Genomic DNA, 23,305 nt, shown 5'->3' with positions numbered 1-23,305 from the left:
GAACAGTAGGTCACTGGAGAAAATCAGATTACAAGGATGAAAGGAAGCTTATGTAGTGTGTGCACGTGTGCGTGTGTGTGTAATGTCCACTGTAGGCGAGTTGACAGAACCCATGCAGTTTATTTAAATCCAAAAGTAATTCAAAACGATAACTTGAAACAAACATGAACTCTAAACAAAAACGGACTCACCAACAGCGGTTACACAAACAAAGCTAGACAAAGGAACAAAAAAGCATGAGGACTATTTATACACAAAATGTTAATGATTAACAAGACATCCCTGAGCATGATCAAGACAATGAACCAATGACAAAACAGAACTGATGAACACATGACAAGAACAACAACCAATCAGAATATGACAAGACAAGGGAAGCACATGACATGATCACATGAGAGCAAGAGAAAGACATGACAGGAAACAGGTACCAAACAACAAAATAAAAGAAATGAAAGCATGAACACAAAACCACAACCAATCGTGACATATCCCCCCCGTCGCCACCCCCCTCATTGTGTTCTCATTGCATTATTTAACTGTTTAGATATATAGTTTATTCATCACATATTAAAAAGAATAGTTGTACAGCTTAACAATTATCATTACTCTATATAAATTTTCTTCAATCTGACAAACTTTGTTAATTTCTGTTTTTGTTGATTTTCAGTCTTCATATTGTCACTGTATCCCCATTGTCAACATTTACAGGTTGTATAACAAGTGGTGCGTTGTTATTTCCTGTGTCATTCATGTCTGGGTTGAAGAAGGCCAGTAAGCTCTCATTAAAGCACTGTCCGGTGAATGAGTACATATGTGCGCATGCGCTCGTATCATAAAATGATACCTGTCCCTTTTCAAAATCCACATATATGCCAATTTTCTGCGGAAGAGTCTTTAATGACAGAAGCACTGATTCACGGTCACAGGCCCTGTACTCTCTGCCCCCTCTCAGACAAACTGCCCAGTAACCATCCTCTGGGCTCAGTGTCACCAAACCCTTTCTGTTGACTGATTTCTTGGCCACTCCCAAGTCCCATGCTGTTTTACCTGAGACTCCTACTTCCCAATAACTCCTTCCCTTTGAGATGGGCTCTCTTGACAGGACGCAAGGTACAGAGTCAAAACGTTGAACGTTGTTTGAGACGATGTGTTCTACGTTGCTGTCAGTCACACGCTTCCTGTCTGCAGACACCACCAACCAGGGGTTTGCTGTGTCAGGGTCAAGGGTAATATCCACTGTAAAATTGACATCAGGAAAAGTCAAAGTAAGTTTCTTATTAAATAATGGTGTATGACATTTGTCATGCATTTTCCCCTAACCAAGATAGCTCTGTATGAATTTGTTCTTACAGTGTATCCACATTTTACTATAACAAAGAAGTCATTTGGAAATGTACCAGGGCGAAATGTTGATATATGTTGAAAAAGTGTAGATGTATTTAAAAGATTAGAGTAAGGATTCAAGATTGTTCAAGGATTCAAGTAAAGATTCATGGTTGTTAAAGATTCAACAACAACAACAACAACAACAACAACAACAACAACAACAACAACAACAACAACAACAAAAAGATTGTTTAAAATGTCAAGTAAAGGTTTAAGATGGTTCAAAGACTCAAGTAAAGATTCAAGACTGTTCAAGGATTCAAGTAAAGATTGTTTAAAGATAAAAAAAAGTAAAGGTTGTTAAAGAATCAAGAAAAAAATAAAAAGATGATTATAGATTCAATAAACGATTCAAGAAGGTTCAAAGATTCAAGAAAAAATAAAAGATTGTTCCAAGATTCAAGTAAATATTCAATATGAATCAAAGATTCAAGTAAGGTCAGCGCAGATGGCCTCGTGGGCAAGTGCGCCAATATGTAGCTCTGTTGAGCTTCGGGCGACCCAAGTTCGAGTCCCGGCCCGTGGAGCTTTCCCCATTTTCTCTCTCTCTCTCTCTCTCTCTCTCTCTCTCTCTCTCTCTCTCTCTCTCTCTCTCTCTCTCTCTCTCTCTCCCTCCCCCCCTCTCCCTCCCTCTCCCTCCCCCCCTCTCCCTCCCTCTCCCTCCCCCTTTCCCTCTCCCTCCCCCTCCCACCTCACTTCCTGTCTAGCTACAATCCTATCCAATAAAACGCAAAAAAATAAAAAGACCAAACCAGTTTAAGGATTCAAGAGTTAAATATAGTTTAAAGATTCATGCAAACATGTAATATGTTTTAGATCTACAAGTAAAATTTCAAGAAGGTTCAAAGATTCAATTAAAGATTCAAGTTCGTTCAAAGATTCAAGTAAAGATTCAAGATGGTTCAAATATTTAAATAAGGATTCAAGATTAAGGATTCAAGTAAGAGTTAGATGGTTTAAATATTCAAGTAAACATTCAATATATTTCAGATATACATACAAGTAAAAATTCAAGAAGATTTAAAGTTTCAATTAAGGATTCAAAATGGACTAAAGACTCAAGTAAAAATTCAAGATGGTTCAAAGATTCAAGTAAAAATTAAAGATTGCTTAAAGATTCAAGTAAACATCCAATATAGTGCAGAGAATCAATAAAAATTTCAAGATTGCTCAAAGATATATAAATAAAGATCTACAAAGAAAGAAAGTTTTTCAGATTTCCATGTAATAACAATAAAATCCAAGCTGTTGTGTGTAATTTCTGCACTTGCATCACCAAATGGAATTTTAAAAATTGAAATAAAAATACAATAAAAAAGTAGTTCCCTAAGCTCAGACTATTGACTGTTTTGATATCACCACAGAAACACAATATTTAGACTTTTCAGAGGAATTAATCTACAAATGAATCTAAAAGTTTCAAAGTGAAAGGAATAGTTCAATAGATGTGTTGTAGTCAGATTCATAACTCCATATCTTAATTATGTTGTAATACCTGCATACTTGGAAATGGCCTCTAGTTCTGTTAAAAAAGAAAATTTCCTATTAAGTTTGAGCAAAATTATATTTACCATCACAATAATGATAAAAAAAACAACATTTGTGTGAATATTAACATTAAGTTATTTTAGCTGTCAAATAACAAAGAAGTACCTCTCTTTGTGACGGTGTATATTTGTGTTTTCAGCAGGTCTTCTGCAGCATTCAGGGTTTCTCTCAGCACCTCCAGACCCTGACACGTGTGCACACTGATCTGAGACCAGCTTTTACACGGAGGCAACTCACTTGGGCTACGGAAAGCCTGGAAGGGTCAAAATACAAGTACTTTAAGTCAACATCCTCACAATCACAACCTTCAGTATTTGAATATATTTCACTAAACACACTGAACAACGTGTTAAGTTGATATTGAAATATATATTATGTTATTATTGTTAATTAACAAGAAGAACAGGTATGATCTGGCTGAAAAGTTGCACAGAAAGAGTCACCTGTATCATGTAAAGATGGTCTTCAGAGCATGACAGCTTTTCCAGCTCAGAGTTTCTTGCATTCAGTTTAGCGATTTCTACTTCCAGCTCTTTAATAAGGCCCTCTACATGTTTCTCTGCAGTTTTCTGCTTGTGTTTCATCTTTCTGAGCAGCTGAGACTGGCTCTTTTCAATAAACTGCTGCAGTGCAGTGAAGACCTCAACACTGTATGCCATCTCTCTTTCTGTGTTTTCCTAATAGATAGATAACAGGCAACAAAGCAAGAATGGGCTTGTGTGAAATGCATTCATACTATGGTAAGCTTAGCAATTTTTTCCATACCTATATTTATGACTATAAATGTGGCAGGTTTATAATCCATTTTAACGTACTATTTAATTTCAGTAAGCCTATGGTTGATGTCACCTTTGTATGCGTCACGGTGCATGAATTCACTGTCTCTCTCTAGTCTTGCGTGCTGTTGTGTGTGTGTGTGTGTGTGTGTGTGTGTGTGTGTGTGTGTGTGTGTGTGTGTGTGTGTGTGTGTGTGTGTGTGTGTGTGTGTGTGTGTGTGTGTGTGTGTGTGTGTGTGTGTCTGTGGGCGTGGTCACTGATCATTTGTGATTAGCACGCAGCGCCAGGTGGCTTCAATCCGTTTGTCCCATATGTTCAGTAACCGGTGTCTCATGTTGTCAGATTGTTGTTCTTCCCGGTGTGTTCCTGTTCCTGAGCTGTTCGTCCTCCTGTAGATTCCCCTTGTTCGTCGTCGTGTTTTCTTCGAGTTCCCTCGCACTTCCACGGATTCACCGAGCACCTCACTGGAGATGCATCACTGTACTGGACCACTTCACTGGTTGTCCACCGAGGTCCCTGCGTCACCCACCATCTGCGCTGGAGCCCGTCCGACCCACCATCTCTGTACCAGCTGTGTTGTGTGCCTGACCGTGTTATACATTTACTTAGCCTACCTACTCTAATAAAGCGTTTTGCTATTGCATCCTTCTCCAGTCTCTGTCACAGTATGTTGTTTAAAGGCACACTGTGGAGGAATTCCGTTTTTGTCAAACAGCGACCCCTTGAGTCGCTGTGGAGTACTTGTATTTAACGTTACTGTTGTAAATACCACTCACCAGAGATGTCTCTGCACTCACGGCCTGATCCCCTCCCCCTGTATACCGGTACCTGTTCAGTAGGATGGAAGCTGTAACCAGTGGAAATAAGGCGTGGCCCCTTTAAGAGCTGCGCGCGCTCTGTTGAACTGTCAGCAGTCTGTATTGTATGCGCGCCTTGATTCTCATTCTTATCCTATTTTTGTTTATCAAGTAACGCTGTGGACGGTAGAACGTGTGACAGACAGTTACACAAGTTCGATTGTGGAATAAAGTGCAAGTTGTGAGATGCCAATTGCCTCTGTGATTCTGTCTGGCCTCTGTAATAACTTCATCTGTGAGCTATCCCTATTTTTCCTCCTAAAGGTGCGTTCACACCGCCGCCGACTTGAGCTTCCAAAGCGGCCGGAAGTCATTCATTTTCAATGGAAGCTGGCTTCTCTCAGCTGCAAGGAGCGTCAAATCCCTCGGCGTCGCGTTTTGGGCGTTTTGAGCGTTTTGAGCGTCAATCAGAAAGTTGAAAGAAGCTCAACTTTATGGTAATGAGCTATGACGCGGTTCAGCGGCAAGCAGCGGCAAAACGCCAGAAACCAATCAGAATAAAGACGTCCTTCACTCTGGCTGATTCCGGAGAAACATACGATGTGAACTTTCGTTCCTACCAAAACATTAGTTCCGAGAAAATGGAGGAGAAGCTGATAATCGCTGTTGCTGGGTTTCCTAACATATATGATATGACGTTGTTTGCTTACAGGGACCAGTTACAAAAGAACGAGGCATGGGAATGCAATTCATTTGCTCACGGTGACAAAGATTTGACCAATTGCACTAATGCAAATAATAGCCTAATGCAAATAATAATAATAATAATAATAATAGCTAATTATTATTTTTTTCCCCGACCAAAAGTGACCAAAACAGTTATAAAAATGCTGTCATTATAAAAGGTTTCTTCAATGTATTGCTTGTTTTTTTCTGTTTATTACATTTCATGTTGTGACACTTCTCTTCTCCCTGCTACGTCAGAGCGTCCAAAGCGTCAACGAGCTTCCCCGTGCTTTTTGACAAGCGTCCTTGACAGAGCGGCCAGAGCTTCTTTGACGCTCAAGTCGGCGGCGGTGTGAACGTACAGTAACACAACGCGTTACAAAGCGTCGGACATCGAACAGGCACAGATAGCCTCCGAATATGTCTACTAGTCCATCAACAAGAACGCCAGGTCAGCATCGCGTTTGCATCCATTGCTGATTTTTAGCTATCGCCGACGAGTGAAAGCCTGGCCGAGTGAGACTCTTGTCCGGTTCCTCACGCGGTCAGTTACTCGTTTTATTTTCCTTGACTCTTCCGACCGCGTTTTCTTTGTCGACTCTGCCAAGATTCAATTCTGAAATGCGTGCTTTGTTGATGTATGTGACGGCAAGTCGTGATTCTCGAGAGATTTGTCGGGGGCGCTCCTCTCAAACTACATTGCTGGTTTTTCCAGCGGCGTCCGCCCAAGCTTTACTACCAGGATGATTCGCCCTACTATGAGTTTGTTTACCACCGAAATTACTTTGAAGGTGTAATATAAAGGTACAATTCCTCCACAGTGTGCGTTTAAGAACTACATTTGAAAAATAATTAAATGTATTAAAGAGTTCTTTTGTAATCTGCTTTTGATAAAAGCATCTGCCAAAATAAAACAAAAAATAAAGATTTGCAGTTTCTTACTTTGTTTAGTTTTATAGAGTGTTTGAGTTCCTCAACTTTACTCCATCTCTCCACAATCATCTGCTTCAGGTCAGACTGTGTCTTTAATAACTGAGTCTATGACAAAACACAGAGAGAACACAGATCGCAATTCTGTCTCATGAAAATACATAAATGACACAAGAGCAGGTTCTAATGATAATCATCAAGAATAATGATTCAAATTCAAATGTAAAAATCTGAATTCATTATAGTAATCAGAACTAGAGATGAAAATATGCTAATTTTCATAAAAATAATGTCTCTCTGAGAAAACAAATGATCTTTAAATGTTTCATATGTCTATGGAGATTATATTATGTTTCATTGTTTTTATTCATGTTCATGTGTTTCCTTACACAACATTTGTTTTCCAGTAAAAGAAGTATAAATAGAAGAAGTAAAATTCCTATATATATTCTCTATAGAGAAACCAATTCTTTGTGATGGAATTACATGCAGGTTTTTGTTTTTAAATATATATACATAGCCTACAACGTAAAAGCATGTATTTACAAAATGAGTGCATTGTATGAACAGATTAATTTAAATGTTAGAGAGACCTAATAAAAAGTGGGACCAAATATTATGTTGTGTTACCATTGTTTTTGATTAAAATCATAATAATTGATTAGTCAAGTAGCATCCAAATGTGCCCAAACCTTTCTCTCTGCCCATTCTGTCTCCACTGGTATTGTGTGGTGTGTCTTGTGTTCTGTATTCATGCACAACACACAAACTGCAGACTGGTCGTATCTGCAGTAAAGCTCTAAGGGTCTTTCATGTATCCTGCAAATTCGCTTGTCCATCCGCTGTGGCTGCACCAGCTTGTGCTTGGTGAACCTGGAGGTGTGGGACGTCACATGCATCTCACAGTATGACGCCACACACACAAGGCAAGACTTTACAGCATGGGATGCTTTCTCCAAAGGGCACATGTCACATAAAACATTGTATGATGCGACTGGACGATATTCTGATGACCTCTGACCCTTCTGCTTACGGATTTGCTCGGCCATCTCACGAGCAAAAGAATTATCACAGAGCTCTGGTGTTTCCTGGAAAACTGCGGAGCATTTGGGGCAATGGGAGGAGCCAGATGCTGTCCACTGAGCTAGAATACATGACTGGCAAAACGTATGACCACATGGAAGGGACACGGGATGTGTGAAAACATTCAGACACACAGAGCACTGGAACAACTCCTTAGACAGGAAAGGGGTGGAAGATGACATCACTATGGTAAAGGAGGGAAGAAAAACAAAGTGACGTCATAAATAGTAGTAGTGCTAAGCGGTGAAATAACATAGACTAGGTAACAGTGACATTACAGTGTTTCTTGATTGCTATACTATAACCAGGCTTTTGAACAAAAAATTCAAAACCATAAAGCCATTTATCAAAAAGCACCTCCATTTCCCTAAACTATAAACACTATTCCCCTGTTTTGACACATGAGTCAGATTTGTTGTCTGCTTTGTCACAGATTTGTTTGTCACTGCAAAACTCTACACACAAATCCCTTCATTTCTCATTGCCTACGCCATGTTTTCATTTAGAAAGCACTAGCATTCAATATTGTTCAGTCAAGTCAGCACAGCTTCAGCTCAGTTAGCACACAATTATCCAAAAGGAAACACTAAGAGTCAAAATTAATCACACACCAATCAGAACCTTAAGTAGATAGTTAAAAGGGCCAGAGTCAGTTCATTCAGTTTTGGAACAATGGATCCAGAAAGACATGAAGGAAGAGGTTGAGGACACTGGAGGAGGAGGTGGAGTAGGATGTGGAGGAGGAAGGAGGTGGAGGAGGAGGTGGTGGAGGAAGAGGAGGAAGGTGGTGGAGAAGGAGATGGAGTAGGATCTGGAGGAGGAGGAGGAGGAAGGTGGTGGGGGAGGAGAAGGTGGAGGAAGGTGATGGATGAGGGGGAGGAGGAAGGTGATGGATGAGGTGGAGGAGGAGGAGGAGGTGTTGGAAGAGGAGATGGTGGATGAGGAGGAGGTGAAGGTGGAGGAGGAGGAGGAGGAGGAGGAAGGTGACAGGCCAGGGCAAGGAGACAAAACACTCTAGTTGCCCATGTCTTTGTCCATAGTATGACTATGAGGGAGGCTGGGCTACGAGTAAGGCCAAATTAGAGTCGCTTCACCGTCGCCTCAATTCTAAGAACCTTCCAGAAGAAAAAAAAAGGTACAATAGATGTACTTCAGACTGTTCTGTAACTTTTGAGAGCTGTACTATGTGCTGTTACAACACATGCATGTACTGTAGCTGTTGCACTATACTGTAATAAAAATAAATGCATCAAATTGCCTCACATACAGAGTTTTCTGAATGGTTCCATTTTGTAAAAAAGAATGTGTTACAGTAATCAGTACTTCTATTTTTCTAGGACACAGAGACTATGAAACGGAAGCCAAATATTTCAGTTGATGCGTGCCAGCGGGGAACAGGCATGCAAGAGGAGTTTACCCCTGCTGCCGGGATAGGGCCAATATAGCCTGTGATGTGGACGAGATTCTCTGGCCTGTCCTAGACAGAGAAATACATATTTTTTTTGTGTGTGTTGCACTGTGTAGTACATGAATGAATAAAAATGTGCCAATGTATCCATTGGTTGTGTCTTTTGTGTTCATCATGTAAAAAGGTTTGTGAGGGGGGGGGGGGGGGGGGGCCACAAGCAACATAACTTACCAGTTTTGGAAATGTTGTTTTAAAGTTATTGCACCAGTGAGTAAGACTATGTTGTAGTGTGTGTTTGTGAGGGCTTGTGTGTGATGTCTGAGGGCAAAGTTTGATTTTTCAGCAAGAGTGAATGGTTTTCAGTATAGAGCTTCTTTTTGACCTGAAAAGGGGTGTTTGGGGAATTTGGTGAGACGTTATGGATTTGTGTTTACTGTTTTGAGAATACGAGGCATAGTTTCAAGAAATGTGTGTAAGCAGTCGAGAACAAAACTGTAATTTCAGTGGAAGACCCTTTAAAATTCTGCTTCGGAACCACTTTACATCTGAAAAGAGTACATGGCCGTATTCATTTACATATCAACAATACTTTTGTGGTTTTCAGAAACTTGGCCCATCCAGCCATGTACAGTAATAAGGAGGAATAGAATATATATGCGTCATTTTTGTCTAAATTTGCCCCCACCACTTTATGAAACACTTCGCATCAGGGATGTATACATATAAAGCTTCTCCAGTTGTTGAGCAGGAACTTTTATTTTTGTTTATTTGCTATAGCGTTAATTCAGTGATTTTTCTTTTTCTTTTTATGCCTCAGCTGTGATGGCTTGCTATCCATTTCAGTAAAATCATATGCAATACGATGCAAAATAAAAAATCCTCTTGATAAACATCTGCTGAGGTAGCAAGCATCTCGAATTTTGGTTTATTAAACTTAAAAAAAAAAAATTAAAAAGGGCATCAACCAGGAACTCCTCAAACTCAAAGAAAAAAATATTACTAGCTACTATACCCTTGTGAAAAAAAAGAAGTGTGCTCAATTGTATTGAATATGCACAGTGTATTTCAGATTTTAAAAGAATATTTTTTAAAAACTATACTTGCAGATAATATAACACTAATAAAATAAAAGGCCAAATAAGTGTACCTAAATAGAGTAATTCTACGACAAAACTAGACTACACTTGTTTTCTTAACATACTTTCTTATCATTTTACTTTAAAGTTCTTTTGAAATTGTTGATTAATGTTTTTGTCATGCTTTAAAGGTGTACACTTATTTCGATGTGCTGACTAACATTCTAAAGCACACTAACACACACACACACACACACACACACACACACACACACACACACACACACACACACACAGAACAGATTTTAATATCTTTACGTAGATTTTCCATAGACAAAATGATTTTTATACTGTACAAACTGTATATTCTATCCCCCTAACCCTAAACCTATCAGAGAAAACATTCTGCACTTTTACATTTTCAAAAAACATCACTTGGTATGATTTATAAGCTGTTTTCCTCGTGGGGGCGCCTAAATGACGTCACAATGTCAACATTTTTACATTTTACTATTTTTGTGAGGACATTTAGTCCTCTCAATGTATTCATACTTTGCTAATAGCAAAATGAACAAAGGAGAATATTAGCACAGAGCATTGTATGAATACACTGCACAAACCACATCAAAAAAGCCTTTGAGACTGGCTAATGATGTGGGTGTGTGTTCTGTCTATTGTTCATTTATACTTGTTAGAACTAGAGAAAAAAGTCTGGCTTTTTAAATGGCTAAATCTTCTCGTGAATTCTGCTTTCATTAGTGTTTCATGTTCACAGTTTCATCTTGCTGCCTTATCACTAAACATTCAGCAAGAGGTCAAAGTCCAGTAAAGTCAGGTGAATGCTGCACTCTGCCAGTGTTGTGCCCAAGAAATAATTTACACTTGTTCATTTCATTGTGAATCTATAGGTAAATCATGAGTAAAATATGATTTTTCAATTACCCACGTCTCACTGTAATGAGCATTAGTAACACAACTCTTAAAACAACTCTTACCTCTAAGAAAAGGTGTTTCAATCAGGAAGCAGGAAAGAAATGTTGTCACCAGCAACGGAAGGACAATTGTAAGTGATTGTGAGGTTAAGCTCCGCCTCTTTTGGCAGGGATGGGTTCATACTCCATTAAACTGTTGAGTTAACCCTTTCAATAACAATGAATGTAAAGGATGCTGTGTGCAGAAAGAGGTGTTTGATGTCTTGCATGAGGCCTACATCGGGCTAACACTTTTACGTCTAGCATATTCCTTTTCAAATCATTAAATCGAGTTAAATAAAATCAAGTTTTTCTGAGAAATCTGATTCAATCTGATGGTGTTTAGTTTGTGAATTTAAAGAATGGAAAGTAGCCTTTTCACTGACAGACAACAGAAAATACACCAAGAGAAATTCTACATGATGTATTGTGAAGTATTGAATCATGACATTGTGATGTGTATCTAAAATATAAAGACATTATTGTTTTTATATTTTACATTATAAAGACCAGAATTCGGTTCGGAGTCGGTTCTGTCATTCACACGCTTGTGCTTCCCAGAGCTTTAAAGGTCCACTGAAGTGCCTTGAAACACACGGTGTTATTCAATGTGTTGACAATTTCCACTGAAACAGAAAGACAGGCTAATGCTGAGTCTGTTTAATCGTTTCTCCTTCAAATCACCTCCATATTGCTTTTAAATATACCATTCTGTGTAGAATTCAAATTGGTCCGAGTCCGACACGTTTTGTGGTCAATTCGCTCTGTCTCTGGAACAGTGCAAACTGTGTGCGAACTGCGGTGGTTCAGGTGGAACTGACGTGAAACCAGGCTTGATTCGCCCCAATGAAAAGCATTTTGTACACTGTCTGAATCCTTCCCTATCCCCTATATAATACATTATGTGCCACAGCTTCAAACAAAGCTTCAGCGACTAGTGTAGGGGGCGGGGCGCTTTAGATTCTAGAGAGCATTTGATTGGACAGAAAATCTGATGAGAAGCTGAAGTGCAGAGTGATGTAATCAAAATCATTGATTTATATTGGTGTTGAAAATTTCTAAATGCGATTTTTTTTAAAATTGTTTTGGAACTCATTAGCTTATAGATAACCTTAAGGCTAACATATTCGTCCCAAAAGCCAAAAAAAAAATTAAATGTTGATTTCATGGGACTTTATCGAGCCACACCTGACTTTCGTCATTAGCGTGTGTGGAGCAGATATAAAGGCTGAAACTAAAATAAGTCCGGGTCAGGCTTTGCATGCTGTAAAGAATACTTACTGCGCTCATATGCAAAGGACCAAACTCACAGAAGGTTTCTTGTCTTGAAAGTCTTGACAGACTTTACCTGTGAATACCAAACTTAGTTTGATCCCTCGTTTCACAAACTGTGAGTGATTCTACCTGTGAATGCTTTCCTGAGTTATGTTTGCATGTTTTGCATCCTTCCAAAGACTTTGAATAGGCTTACCTGTGAATACCTGTGAAAAACCACCTGTGTTTTATCCTGTTCAGCCGGGGAAAGCCTCCCTGCGTCATGTGCTGTTTCACCCGATGTGTCTCTCCGTTCCAATCATCTTGCTTGTCCTATGTTGATTTCAATAAAGCTCCTGCAACTTTTAAATAGTACTTATTTAAGAAATAATGCACTTGAATTAATTTATATGCAAAATGAATGTAATTTTTAGGGTTGCTTGATTGCATGTTAATTCAAATAATACATTTACAATTAGTTAATTTAGAATGTAGAATGTACATTTATATGTAATTTCATCATCTTCTGTTGGCTTTAAAGTACTAACAAGCATTTAAACTAAAAATATATTTGATGCAAATATAGAATTTAAATATACTTGTAATTACAGTTATAACAATTGATCAATCAAGTGCTTTACATGTTCTTTGGTATGTCTGTCAAAATAAGTGCAGGCCTCTTTACAGCACAAACAAGGTCAGATCCAACCCACCTAACCCAAAATGTGCAAGTAGTAGTATAGCAGTATGCTATACTAAACATAACAAAAGCCTGTGGGCATGCACACTAGCATCCATGGTCCTTGACTGTAGCAGTTCTTGTGCTATATAAAACCCCAATGTACAAACGTCCATACAAAAGCAGTAAATTTAGATCAATAGCTGTACAGAAATGATCAAAAAGGGTTGATTTTAAATGACTGTAAGAGTGAACATGCTTAGTAACAATACTTTCTGATTTATTGATTGAAAAAAAAATGAAAGTGTAATCTGTGATCAAAGATTATCAGGGCAGAAAGGCTATTTTCATCCACAATGTGTCCCAGATGGGAACAATGTCGAGCATGATGTTATGTGTGGATTAGATGGGCAGTTGATGCTCTGCAGTCACATAAATACAAGCTCTCACAGGAAATGAGCACAAGATTAACATATATTCATCACTGGGGAGGATTTTCTTTCTTTTTTTTTATCAATAACATACCTAAAATAAAGATAGAGGAGTGGTTTATAACTGGTGAATTAATGGAGAAACATTCTATAACTGCATAACAGATGTGATGGGGAGGGGGAGAGAGAGATTAGTGGCGCTTTAATGATTTGAAAGCACTTGAGCTTAAAGCTGATGGGGAGGGGGTTAAACCACCAGCACACTTATCACAATATACACAATTCAGCATGTCTGCCTGAGGGCTGCTGGGCAGTCAAGCCTAGGCATCTTATTAATGTTAACTTAGGTATTTCCTACCCGACATATCCAGAGGAATTCATTTCAGGTAGGATCTTTTTTTCTCAAACAGAGGCATTCTTTCATTTTCATATCACACTAGCAGATCAAACTAGACACACATCAGCAATAGACACATTTTAAGGACAAATCGTTTCCGTTTTTTTTTTTTTTTTTTTTTTTTTGAAATATGTTACACGAGGCGATATTATTTCATAAATGTGTGCATTACCATCGTAACCTGTTGCTGGAGATCAGCGCGAAATCCGCGAATAACGCTCGCGTTCCTCCTGCGAATGGTGCAGCGCGTTTAGAGAGCGCATGCAGGGCGCGTCCACACTTAACACCGCTTTTAGAAATAATAATTAACTTTTAATAGCGATATTTATTAAATGCATCTATGAGAAATGTAGAAGCTCACAAAGTAGATTGCATTTGATGTATAAATAGTCAAATGGAGCGAAAGAAAAAAAGGTAGGCTATTTCTTTTTTATTGCAAATCAGGGAGTAACATAATTTTGGTTAAAAGAACTATGGCAAAAAATAATCTGAACCACGCTATATGATAGTGTAGATGAAGGGGTTACTGAGAAGTTACATTTAAGTTATTCAAAGCAATGATGGTTTGCAAATGACAACATAATTAACACATACTACTTCAAATCAATTATTATATGATTATGGAAAACAATGAATTGCTCTATTGGGTCATGTACTTCTCATAGTCCCTACAAACAATATTTTTGTTGGAATTTTAGCCACAGTTGGAACATAACTCCCAAGGACATTACCCCATAAAATATTGATTTAATTACCTCCAATAAAACTGAAAAGCATATGCATTCAGGGATTTTCATTTAGTTCCAGAAATCTGCATAAATCTGAAAACAAAATTAGACATTGCACAAATTACTCATGGACTAGAAACATTTTGCAGTGCATATTGATTAACAGGTATTAAAGAAGATGGATGTGTTTCTTCTCATGAATCAGTCAATCAATGAAGAGAGAAAGATATAATTTTTCAAAGAGTGGCCTGGTTTATCTGAGTTATCTGAGCTTTGGTTCTGTCCCGTCCCCTCATCCCCCCCACCGCCCCATAATCTTGTTAGGCATGAGAGAGAGAAAGAGAGAGAGAGACACAGACCAGTAGAGATGGGGGTGGATGGATGGATGGTATGGCAAAGGAGGGTAAATACATCATGGATTAGAATCAGCCATGTTTGTTATCATGGCTTTAGGGAACATACATGCACATACATGTACAAAAAATATTATTTCATAAGGTATTAGATGTGAACCAAATGCTCAACTTTTGAATGTGTGAACAGACTTTATAATCAGTGTACAGTACAGCATTAGTCATAACTGTATACGACTAATTGTTTGAGCTGGTTTTAGCACGGACTCCTGTGCTGTCATGTTTCCAAGGAAACTCGGTTTCTCTTTCCCCCAAAAAAACAAAAAAAAACTGTAATCACAATCATATTCTGAGCCAAGAATAAAGATTGCTGTTTATATAATTTAGTGCACTAGTTGTTGCTTATATGGTTATTCACTTTTCTTAATAAAAGAAAAGATTATAAAAACTCTTCAGCAAGTCAAGAATGACTTTGAAGAGTTTTATTTTATTTTATTTACTTTTATGATAAAGATGTTTCTAATTGAGGCATTTTGTATTACTTTATGGGTTTTGTGAGATTTACTGAACAGTTTCTTCCATACATCCTCTGTTTTTTTGAGTGTTACGTTATTTTCAGTGCATTTGATTCTTGTCACACAGCTGGGATGAGGTTTGTGAATATGGGTGTCCGTGTTCGGAGGACTGCTGAACCAGCAGAACCAGAACCTGAAGCTGAACACGAACCACAGCCCAAACCAGAACATGAGCCACATCCTGCTCCCCCAACTCATCATGACTATGAGAACATGAAGAGCAAGTTCATGAATGAGCTGGAACATCTTCCATGTAAGTACCTACATTATTTACTCAAGTTAACATAAAAAAGAGTAAGCAAGAGTTGGTTGAGTTTACTTTCTTGCATCACAATTATTGTAAATATACAGCACAATAATGTGTTCAGTTTATCGAATAGCATTTCTATCTATCTATCTATCTATCTATCTATCTATCTATCTATCTATCTATCTATCTATCTATCTATCTATCTATCTATCTATCTATCTATCTATCTATCTATCTATCTATACTGTAAATAAAAATCATGATTTGTTATCACAACTTTTTTTTCTTTTGTCAAATCAACTTAGATAATTTATGTGGTTCAGATAACATAATACTTTTAGTTTATGTTGATTAAACCAATCTCCTTCATTATATATATAAATATATATATATATATATATATTTTTTTTTTTTTTTTTTCAATGAACTTAAAAATTAGGAAACCAGCTTACTTACTTTTTTAAGTTAAACCAACAATAATACTAATGTTTAGAATCTATCTATCTATCTATCTATCTATCTATCTATCTATCTATCTATCTATCTATCTATCTATCTATCTATCTATCTATCTATCTATCTATCTATCCATCCATCCATCCATCCATCAATTAATAAATGTGTGGGGGGAAACACAAAACCATCACAATGAAGAGAGTAGATGTAGACCAGACAGTTCATTTATTACATTTATAAATAATTATGTTCAGTTCCTCAACTCACTGCACTTTATGTCATTAAAATTCGGAATTCACTGATCTTGTTGTGATTGTGTAACCTGACAGAACACAATATCATTCTTCAATTTCATCTATTCTCTGAGTCATTACCTGCATTTGATGAGAAGTGAAATTACATAAATGGAGCACTTTGATTTATGTTTTTGTTCAGCTTTATAGACGATGATAATTTCAAATTAAAAGCACATTGAGTTGATGTCAGAAGACACTAAGCGAGTATTGTCCTGTGTGCTGTCCTGTACCTGTTTCCATGGAGACTGACCAGCTCTCTGCTCCCCTTAGTGCCGATGTGGGCTGTAGGAGCCATCGTGGTGGTGGTTCTCACCCTTGTGGCGTGTTTTACATATTGCATGTTCAAGAAATGCTTCGGAAAGAAGAAGAAATCCAAGAAAGCTCGAGAGAGGAAGAGAGCAGCACGGAAAAAAGTAGAAGGGACTGAAAAAGAGGGTGAAGGAGAACAAAAGGTGCAAAAACAAATACATGTTTCACTTTATTTTAGGGTGATGTTGTTACTGTATAATTACACAAGTAAGTACTGATTAATAATAATGAACTACATGTACTTACTATAGGGTTAGGTTTTTTGGGGGGTATACTTCTATGCATAACTGGATTTAAAAAGTTTAACTCGATTTCCAAGTTTTTTAAATATTTTTCATTACGGTTCATTATAGAATATGTGTGTGTGTGTGTGTGTGTGTGTGTCTGTGTGTGTGTGTGTGTGTGTGTGTGTGTGTGTGTGTGTGTGTGTGTGTGTGTGTGTGTGTGTGTGTGTGTGTGTGTGTGTGTGTGTGTGTGTGTGTGTGTGTGTGTGTGTGTGTCAATCTTGCAGGAGGAAGGAGAAAAAAAGGAGGGAGAAGAGCAAAAAGAGGAGCATGAAAATCTGGGGAAACTGGAATTCTCTTTGGATTACAACTTCACTGATGCTCAGGTGCATTCCTGATGTATGAAAATACTTATTAAAATTGTGATGATGTCACTGTAACGAGAAAATGGAATCAACATGAATTGTGTGTCAACAGCTGATAGTTGGAGTTCTTCAGGCTCAAGATCTTCCTGCTATGGATATTGGCGGCACATCTGACCCATATGTAAAAGTTTACCTGCTTCCAGACAAAAAGAAGAAGTTTGAAACCAAAGTCCAGCGCAAAAACCTCTGCCCTGTCTTCAACGAGACCTTTATCTTCAAGGTTTTTCTTAAATGTTGTTTGTTTACATACTGTAGTACGTAGCCGGATTCTGTACATGATGATTTATATATGTGTTAGCGTGAACATGTGGTTTTATTGTCTGTAGTTTTGTCTTTTTGAGTGTTCTAGTGTCTGTTTAGTTCCACCTGTAGTTTGTTTGTCCATTTCTCTCTCTCTCTCAGGTTTTGTGTCAGGGTTTTGTCTCCTTGTGTGGCATCTTAAGTTCCCAGAAATCCCTGCTTCCCTACACTGGTTTTGACATTCATTTTTTGATTGACAGCTATTCAGGTATCTCTGAGGTTAAATACATTTTTGAAGGAATAGTTCACGTAAAAATGAACGTATAAAAATGTACTAAAAAGTAATGTTTATTATAATAACTATAATTGATTCACCCTCATGTTGTTCCAAACCATATGACTTTTCTTTAAAAAGAAAAGAGAACATTTCTGAAGAATGTTCGCACTGTCCTTTTCCATACAGCGACAGTTCATGTAGTGACCACATTAATGGAAAAGGGCTGCGTAAATATTCTACATTCTGTTCTTTTTTTTTTCAACATAAAGGTGACTAAATACTGGCAAAAAGTACATTTTTTTACACGAATTATTCCTTTAATTATCAGCTGAATTGCTGAATCTCTTTTTCAGATTTTCAGCATTTTAGTAAAGACATCTTAATGTTTTATGACATATTAACACTGAAAAATTGATTTACACAAAATGCTGATAGACTAATTTGAGCTAATATGTTTGTGACTCACTTATAGATTCCCTATGCTGAATTGGGCGGTAAAACTTTGGTGCTTCAGGTTTTTGACTTTGATCGGTTTGGTAAACATGATGTTATTGGCCAGATAAAGATTCCTATGAACTGCGTGGATCTCGCACAGCCTCTGCATGAATGGAGAGATCTCGAAAATGGAGAAAAGGAGGAGGTACATAGTATGTCCTGTCAATATTTGTATCTATTCTGTATCTATTATTATATCTAATCTTAATAAACTGTATACATTCTAAAGTTGTACCTATTCACTTTCTTTTTTCTCTGTAACAGGAGAAACTTGGAGACGTTTGTATTTCGCTGCGTTATGTGCCCACTGCTGGTAAACTTACTGTCAACATAATGGAGGCCAAAAATCTCAAGAAGATGGATGTCGGTGGTTTATCAGGTACAATTCATAATTCATTTCAAATATTGAAATATATTTAAATTAAGTCACATCTATGAAATAGCATAAATTAAAGTTAGCCTACACTATGTAACTTTTGGTGGAAGAACATTGTTAGTTGTGCTTCGGCTCTGTGTGACTGTGCGGATGAATATGATAATCCTGCTGCTCATAAAACATTCACTACTAGTTTTAAGAGATAGCAATGGCTCGTTTCCACTGAGCGGTACGGTACGGTACAGTTCGGTACGGTACGCAATTATTTGCGTTTCCACTGTCAAAAGTTGTGAATGGTACCAAAAAGCCAAACCGTACCGTACCAGTTTTTGGGTACCCTTCCGTTGGGGTACCTAGCACAGTGGTACGGTACTAAAGGGTGGAGCTAGACTCACTACAGAACGCTGAATGGTTGACAGAGTATCATCACTTGCGCGTGCTACAATCGTTTTGGCTGAGGGCTATGTGAAGTTTCATATATTTAGGCTATAACTTTTCCGTTGTAGCGTTAACGTTAGACTAGCGCTGAATTTGTATATTTGACTGAATTGTTTGCTTTATTTCTTATTGTATAGCTTCTTGTAACGTTACCTTTTACTTATACTTTTATAATGGCTATTATTGATAAAACTGAAATTTAACAAAAAGAGATAGGGTTGAGTTTTGTCATTTTTTTATTACAAGATTATCACTGTAATGTTGTTTATTGCAACATTTGTACAAATGCACATATTGCCTGTAATATGTTTAATATTTTTTTAAATTTAAACGAAAAGATGCAGGGTTGTGTTTTATATTTCGTTTTGTTATAAATAGGCTAACGTTAAACATGCAGTGAATAATATAATCAGGTCTATACATTGCCTGAACCCCATTTGTGTGCCTATAATGTTTAAAATGTATTTAAATGAAAACGAAAAGAGGCAGAGTGGTGTTTTATAACATATTTCGTTTTATTGTTGCCTAAAATGTACATGCAGAGCGAGCTGAGTGACGCTTTCACGAATGCGCTGTTCCATTTGGAGAATTACCGGACTCGCGTCCTCAGGAGTCCTTCTGCTGAGAACTTTACATACTTGGTATTGAGAAATGCCTAATGTCGGCGCTTGTCTTCTTGTGACAAACATGCCGAGAAGCAAGGACAAGATCTGCTGTATGCCATCCATTGGTATTTACTTTGTCGCTTTCTTCTTCGCGCGAAAATGACGTTGATGGCTTCTTTCCGGCAAACACCACGCCTATCAAGTAAGGGTACTGTTGGCGGTTGAAACGCTAGCTGGATCGGGGTTTACTGACCCGACCCGACCCGAACCGTACTATACCGTACCGTACTGCTCAGTGGAAACGAGCCATAAGCTAACTACCTTGACATTACTGTAGCTATACCCATCACACGGTACTTCCTTGAAGATAAATTCCAGCACAGCGCTACAACAACCATAATGAATCGACCCTTCACAATAGATAATGCTGCTTTACGATGAACTCTGTTAGAGAGCTACATTTGGCAATTTGTCTGTTCAATATAATACCATACTCACCTGTTGAGTAATAAAAACACCATCTCCCCATCACTTTTACCACATTTCAAATCCCTCAGGTCTCGCCATCTCTGAAAAGCCAAGCCAATGTTGATTCTTGTTTTATTACGAATTTGTGTTTTCTTTTTGCCAGCAGACTCTCCTCTGTTTGGCTTCTTGCAACCTTTATTGATCATTGTGACAACTAATCTATGCCAATCCCACACCATCCACACGTCAAAGTAGCCGGAGCAAGTTTTCTCTATTTACGGATTTGACGAGTCCAACGCTATCTCACGACCAAATCGTACGAACGCATTCGTATGATTTGTCTAAACCCCAGTGATGGGTAGGTTTAGGGGCCGGGTCAGGGTAGGTCATTCGTATGAATTCATACGAATTGGGTACCTTGTAAAATATGTAGCCATGGGGAGCGGAAGCACAAAAGGAGGAGCGACGACAGTGGAGATCGAGAGAGCCCAGGCCTGGACTTGTGTTTGTTTTATTATATGTGACAGCAGTCGTCCGTGAGGGGCTGCTGTCTTTTACTTTTGTTTTGTATTTTTTATTTATTTATTAAAGTTTGTTGAATGGCTCCCGCCTCCTTCTTCCTTCTTACAGTACGATTTAGCAAAAATCATATGAATTCGTACGAATTAGCCACCTCGTAAAATACGTATGAATTGCCGTGAGATTGGGTTGGACGAGACATGCACAGTCGAGTCACGTATGTCCACTATTTCCTGCGAAAACTATCCCGCTAGGGATAAACACTTATAATAGGCTTTCCATCGTGAATCAGGGTAAGACCAAAAAAAATACTTTTGGAAGAAGGATGGATGATGTGTTGAGTAATTATTTATAAAAATTTAATTAAATTCATTTTTTTACTATTACATATATTTGTATACTTTTGTATATATGTGTATACAATTCGAATAGTACATTTCATGTATTCACAGTTAGCTAAATATTTTCTTAATATATATTTTTACGCTTGCATTTGAACCACTTTGATAATGATCCTACTTCCTGTGTCAGATCCGTATGTGAAGATTGTGCTACAGCATAACGGAAAGCGTCTGAAAAAGAAGAAAACTACAGTTAAAAAGAACACACTGAACCCATACTTCAATGAAAGCTTCAGCTTTGAGGTCCCATTTGAACAAATTCAGGTGATATGTGATTATTCTTACTTCTGTTATATCCTATAGTGTGTCCATTACTGCACATGTACACATTTTGAATGGGACAATTATAGATGACCATGCAAAATGGAATACATTCATATTCTAAAGTCCAAATCTATTCAAATGCAGAAAGTCCAACTCGTCATCACTGTATTTGACTACGACAAGCTGGGCAGCAACGACCCTATCGGCAAAACCTTAATTGGTTATGGCGCCACAGGTGTCGGCCTACGCCATTGGTCAGACATGCTGGCCAATCCCCGGCGTCCTGTGGCCCAGTGGCACGTTCTTCAAACAGAGGAAGAGGTGGATGCTACTCTGAAGGGGCCACATCGCTAACCATCGTCATGGTAACAAGTGGATATACACTCACATCCAGCGTAACAGTGAATCGTCCATCTACTGAGCAACTTAGTGAATGGCACTGATAAGCACTGCATGCATCAACTTTACTAGCATGACCAGTGATCTATACTCTTTATGTTTCATGCAAGCATTGCAGAGTTATAGCTTCACACTTAATGTTTTCTCTCCCAAGGTAATTTTGTGTTATGTGAAGATCGTCATGATTTGTTATGAGTTGTATTTCTAAATGCATGTTTTTATGTTTGGAGTAGATGTGTTTTCTTTATGGTAACTGTCACTCTGCATGGTTTCGTAAGTTATTTTGTTGTTTTAAAGAAGTGATGATGATTGTTGCTCATTTTGGTGAGAGCTAAACCAGTACAGAGATGTCTATGATTTTCGGCAAATATAAAATGAGATCAGAATTAATGTATTATCTTCTGCATTCATTAATAGCTATGCAAAAGACAGATAGTTATATTTATATAAATAGATTGATATTTTATATTCCCACTGCTAAAGTCACTTTGTGTTTGAAAATGCAAATTAAACCGATGTATCACTTGTTTCTTGTGTCCGCTCTATTTAACCACACTTTTAATGCTGAGGACCACCTCCTGTTTTCAATGTATAACAGTAAGGTTTTTGCATAATTCAGAATGAATTCATTGGCTTTTCATATAACAGTTGTGGTCAGAATTAATGGCACCCCTGGTAAATGTGATCAAAAATGGCTGTAAAATATAAATCTGCATTGTTTATCCTTTTGATCTTTCATTAAAAAATTGCAAAAATCTAACCTTTCATTGAAGTAAAAGAATTGAAAGTGGGGGGAAAATCGCATTATGAAATAAATGTTTTTCTCCAAAACATGTTGGCCACAATTATTGGCACCCCTAGAATTACGAGTAAAATTAGCTCTGAAGTATATTCCCATCAATATTTATCATTGTTCATCCCATCAATATCCACATGTTGTTTGGGAGGGTTTCAAGAAAAATCCTCCTCGCTCATCCAAAAACAAACTCCAGCAAATTCAGTTGTCAGACATGACTGGAACTTCAAACGGCACAGGGTTCTGTGGTCAGATGAAACTAAAAAAGGACTTTTTGGCAGCAAGCACGCTAGATGGATTTGGTGCAAAACAAGGATAAAAAGTACCCCATGTGTACAATTTAATATACCGTTGGATCTTTAATGTTGTGGGCATATTTTTTTTGCTGGAGGTCCTGGACATCTTGTTCAGATACATGGCATCAAATATCAAATATCAACATTTATCTGTTGATATCAAATATCAACAGATAAAAAATCAAAATCTGACGGCTTCTGCTAGAAATCTTATAATGGGCCGTGGTTGGATCTTCCATCAGCGGTCCAAAACAAACATCGAAATCAACACAAAAGTGTGTTACGGAGCACAAAAGGAAGCTTCTGCCATGAACGTCCAAGTTCCCTGGCCTGATAAGTGGAGTGAACGGAAGAGAAGAAGCACCAACATTAACTTGAAGGATCTGGAGAGATTCTGTATGGAGGAATGGTCTCTGATCTCATGTCAGTTGTTCTCCAAACTCATCAGGCATTATAGAAGACAACTCAGAGCTGTTACCTTGGCAATTTATCTTGTTATCTTGGCAAAATTTCAATTCTTTTACTTCAATGAAAGGTTAGATTTTTGCACTTTTTTTTAATGAAAGATCAAAAGGATAAACAATGCAGATTTATTTTTACAGCCATTTTTGATCAGCCATTCATTCTGACCAGAACTTTAAAAGTAAGA

The 23,305-nt window shown here is 37.8% G+C and overlaps 2 protein-coding genes across 3 annotated transcripts; one reads left to right on the top strand and one right to left on the bottom strand.

Annotated features, from left to right (window-relative positions):
- Positions 1-100: 100 nt before the first annotated feature.
- Positions 101-10,783, bottom strand: btr33 (bloodthirsty-related gene family, member 33). The gene is made up of 7 exons (XM_077244263.1): positions 10,730-10,783; positions 6,860-7,434; positions 6,180-6,275; positions 3,381-3,614; positions 3,043-3,190; positions 2,885-2,911; positions 101-1,239 (listed from the first exon to the last, which is right to left on the bottom strand). The coding sequence occupies exons 2-7, from the start codon at positions 7,430-7,432 to the stop codon at positions 674-676; spliced, it is 1,644 nt and encodes a 547-aa protein (XP_077100378.1). The 5' UTR covers positions 7,433-7,434; positions 10,730-10,783; the 3' UTR covers positions 101-673.
- A 2,475-nt stretch (positions 10,784-13,258) lies between these two features.
- On the top strand, positions 13,259-22,091 carry syt5b (synaptotagmin Vb). 2 transcript variants are annotated; one of them, XM_077244251.1, is made up of 9 exons: positions 13,259-13,455; positions 15,190-15,375; positions 16,395-16,576; positions 16,945-17,043; positions 17,135-17,302; positions 18,072-18,239; positions 18,359-18,473; positions 21,032-21,165; positions 21,310-22,091. In XM_077244251.1, exons 1-9 carry the CDS (start codon positions 13,305-13,307, stop codon positions 21,517-21,519), a joined length of 1,413 nt encoding a protein of 470 aa, XP_077100366.1. In that variant the 5' UTR covers positions 13,259-13,304; the 3' UTR covers positions 21,520-22,091. The 2 variants fall into 2 exon arrangements, with proteins under 2 accessions (XP_077100366.1, XP_077100367.1); XM_077244252.1 differs by having other exon boundaries at positions 13,327-13,455; positions 15,167-15,375.
- The last annotated feature ends 1,214 nt before the right edge of the window (positions 22,092-23,305 follow it).

The sequence above is a fragment of the Siphateles boraxobius genome, unplaced genomic scaffold (genome assembly GCF_051911475.1).
Source record: "Siphateles boraxobius isolate OS27281-9 unplaced genomic scaffold, OSU_SipBor_1 26, whole genome shotgun sequence".
Taxonomy (NCBI): Eukaryota; Metazoa; Chordata; class Actinopteri; order Cypriniformes; family Leuciscidae; genus Siphateles; species Siphateles boraxobius.
This window is presented reverse-complemented; position numbering and strand designations above follow the sequence as displayed.